This window comes from Eleginops maclovinus, chromosome 16 (genome assembly GCF_036324505.1).
Source record: "Eleginops maclovinus isolate JMC-PN-2008 ecotype Puerto Natales chromosome 16, JC_Emac_rtc_rv5, whole genome shotgun sequence".
NCBI classification, from domain to species: Eukaryota; Metazoa; Chordata; class Actinopteri; order Perciformes; family Eleginopidae; genus Eleginops; species Eleginops maclovinus.
Window position 1 is genome coordinate 13,274,434 of NC_086364.1, and position 2,956 is coordinate 13,277,389.

The 2,956-nt window shown below is 40.0% G+C and overlaps 1 protein-coding gene across 1 annotated transcript; it reads left to right on the top strand.

The window, feature by feature from the left end:
• LOC134878376 (RING finger protein 222) lies at nucleotides 1-1,016 on the top strand. Its single transcript, XM_063904385.1, has one exon. It carries the CDS (start codon nucleotides 249-251, stop codon nucleotides 876-878), a length of 630 nt encoding a protein of 209 aa, XP_063760455.1. The 5' UTR covers nucleotides 1-248; the 3' UTR covers nucleotides 879-1,016.
• Nucleotides 1,017-2,956: the final 1,940 nt, after the last annotated feature.

Here is a 2,956-nt window from a genome sequence, read left to right on the forward strand (position 1 = left end):
AAAATGAAACGCGAACCAGCTTGGCCACTTGAACCGCCAGTGAAGTCTCCCAGGGACCCAATCAGTGAAGTCCCTGCAGTCAAAGAAGGTGGCTGGCCCTGTTTTACAAGGCGCAGCTCTCGCCTCCACCCTCAGCCAAAAGTAAAGAAAGTCATTCGCTGAGGAAATTCACACTACATTTGCAAAGGATTCAACTTTTAGTCAACAACTTCCGACCTCTCATTGCTGCAGTGAATAATTGTCATTCAATGGAATTTCATAAGGAAGATAGTCAGGAGGAGGACGCACAAGAATGTCCAGTGTGCTATGAGAGTCTCTTGGGCACAGAGAGGACTCTGAGCTGCGGACATGTGTTCTGTCACGACTGTCTGGTCAAAACTCTGGTCAGCATCAATAACGATGGAAATATCAGAGACACTATTGTTTGCCCTATCTGCCGACATCTTACATTCATCAAGAAACAAAAGGAAGCGCTTGTGTCCCTTACGATGGACAAGGATCCAGGTGGAGGGCAGACCCTGGAGGTGCCTCTGCCTCCACCACTGAGACAGATCCAGTACGCACCGCGCGCCTCCAGTTTTCCGACCGAACTTAATTTGATTTCTCGCTGCTTCAGGGAAATGTCTGAACGCATCCGTCGACAGAGGTTGATCAGCCCTAGCCATAATGCGTCTCAGATCTTTATCATAAGCGCTCAAGGGCGACCCATGGCAGAAGACGATGCACTCAGTGTTGTGATCACTGCAGTTCAACCACAGCGCAGGCAAAGGAGAAGGCGCAGGATTTGCACCACCGCACGATGCCTTCTCGTTCTGCTGTCAGCGTTTACTATACTGGCACTAGTGGCAGCAACGTTACCCTGGATTTTGTTGGCATAGCCCAGTGATGTGGGTGTATGGATTACAATGTGCCAATAGGGGATGATACATTGACAATTTTAGTAATATTTTTATCCATGGAATGAAGTATATGTTGCTAAGCAATGAAGTGTGTGAATAAAAATGTGTGTAATTTGTTATGCTTGTCTTTCTGATGAAAATAATGCGTGTCCTTACAGAATCAAAAAGTATAAAACAATTCAATTAAGTGAACATTTTGAGTTGCAAAGTGAGTTTAAAATAGTGATAACTTTCCTGGTTTTAAGGTAAAGTCATAAAGTGTATAGGCAATGTCCTTTGTGTGCATTACCAAGCAACAGTCTAGTAAAGTAAAGTCAAGGTTAAAGCTTTGACAGTTAAGTCTTTTGTTTTGCAATCCTATCTGTGACATGTTCTACTTGTTTGATAAGGATAAAAAATGCAAGAAATCTTAACAATTTCAAGGCACACCCAAAGGTTACTAAGCCAAAAAGATTGAACATTTTTGAATTATTTCAACAACCTAATAAAGGGGTTTGCCAGAAAAAATGCAATAAAAATCCCATCGTTGTTTAAGCAGCTCAAGTTATTGTTGTGTTACCCTGTTGTTAGATACTCTGTTTCCAAGCAACACCAAAAAAAACTACAACATCTATGATGTGTTGTAGCTTTTTCTCTATCCTACCTTCAGGATTATTTGTCTGTCCTTAAAAGTAAAAAAGGGGTTACTTTTTAGCAGCCAGAAACGAGTATGGTTTATTGAGGGAACGTGACATAAATGACCCAGTTTAAACAGTTGGTGTATCATGTTAAAATACTTTCTCTCCTCCTTAAATTCTAAAGAAACGTGTAAGATATTTGTAAAAATCCACGTTTCCATTTTAGACTTTTATTTTACACATGCTGAAGGAAAATGTTTGATAAGCAGATTAAAGGGAGTTAGATAAACAGTAAAATATACAATTTGGCTCAAATTGTAGCGTGGACAAGGACGCTGTAAACAGAGACACCTTTAAGAAATAATTGATGCACCCTGTGCAGTCTGAAGGAGATATAGCAGGTAGTAATGAGCTGGCTGTTTGCTGTAAGTAGATACACCGCCTATACTGTGGCATTAGATTACTTCTCTGTTTAAAGAACCAAGATCAAGATGAAGAAGAAAGACATGAGTTTGTTGGGGCAGTAAGGGGGGGGCGGGGGGAGGGGGGGGGGGGGGGGGCGGGACAGACGACACAACACCAGAAGTTATATAACAAGTAGAAATGATACAAACTTAGTAGTAAATTGCTGTTGATAGAATGAGGTCACAACAAAGACAAAAAGGTTGTCAGAGTGACACCATGACAAATTTGCACACTCCTAGTTTCCTCCTCTGGCAATCCCTCAGCCATCCTGCTGGGCTGGTCCTACAGGTTACACACCTGAGGGGCGTCTGTTCTTAAGTCAAAGTCGGTTTCTCAAAAAGTGGGAGGACGGTGAATAATCATTATTTAATTAGGTGAATCTGATTTTTAGATGTTATTCTTGTTGGTGGCTTTCACGTCAGTAGATATAGCTGAATTAACTGTAGTTGTAATGCTAAGCAGGCACAACATTTAAGGCAGAGATATGAGTGAACATATTATAAGCCTATTGTTTTATTCAGATTAAAATGATGACAGTAGTTTAGAGTAAATTGCCTAAAAAACAGAAATTAAGTTTCTTCACTATGTTTAATATGATAAATACATGCAAAGTGAACCTCCAGGCAGAGCAGGTGGAAGTCCTGGATTCAAAACCTTCGTCGTGGACATATGTATCATCATTTAAATGTACTGTAAGTATAAAATGAAGTAGTAATAAAAATACTAAACCTTGATTGTGTGCTCAATACTTGAGTAAATGTATTAATTTTCAAATGACACCAAATGTATTGGATTAAAATTACAACCTTTTTCCTTTAAAATATAGCAACGTTTAGGTTGCTGGAAACTAGAAGTACTGAAAATACTCCAATAAAGTTGTGTACACCCCAGAATTGAGCATCAACTGACAAATTCCACACACTTTATTTTCCCAGAAAAACTAAACACTGCAAAAAAGCCACATGAACCAGGTGA

Bases quoted from the DNA above. Each gene is read 5' to 3' on its own strand.
- LOC134878376 (XM_063904385.1), top strand. From the start codon at position 249: ATGGAATTTCATAAGGAAGATAGTCAGGAGGAGGACGCACAAGAATGT.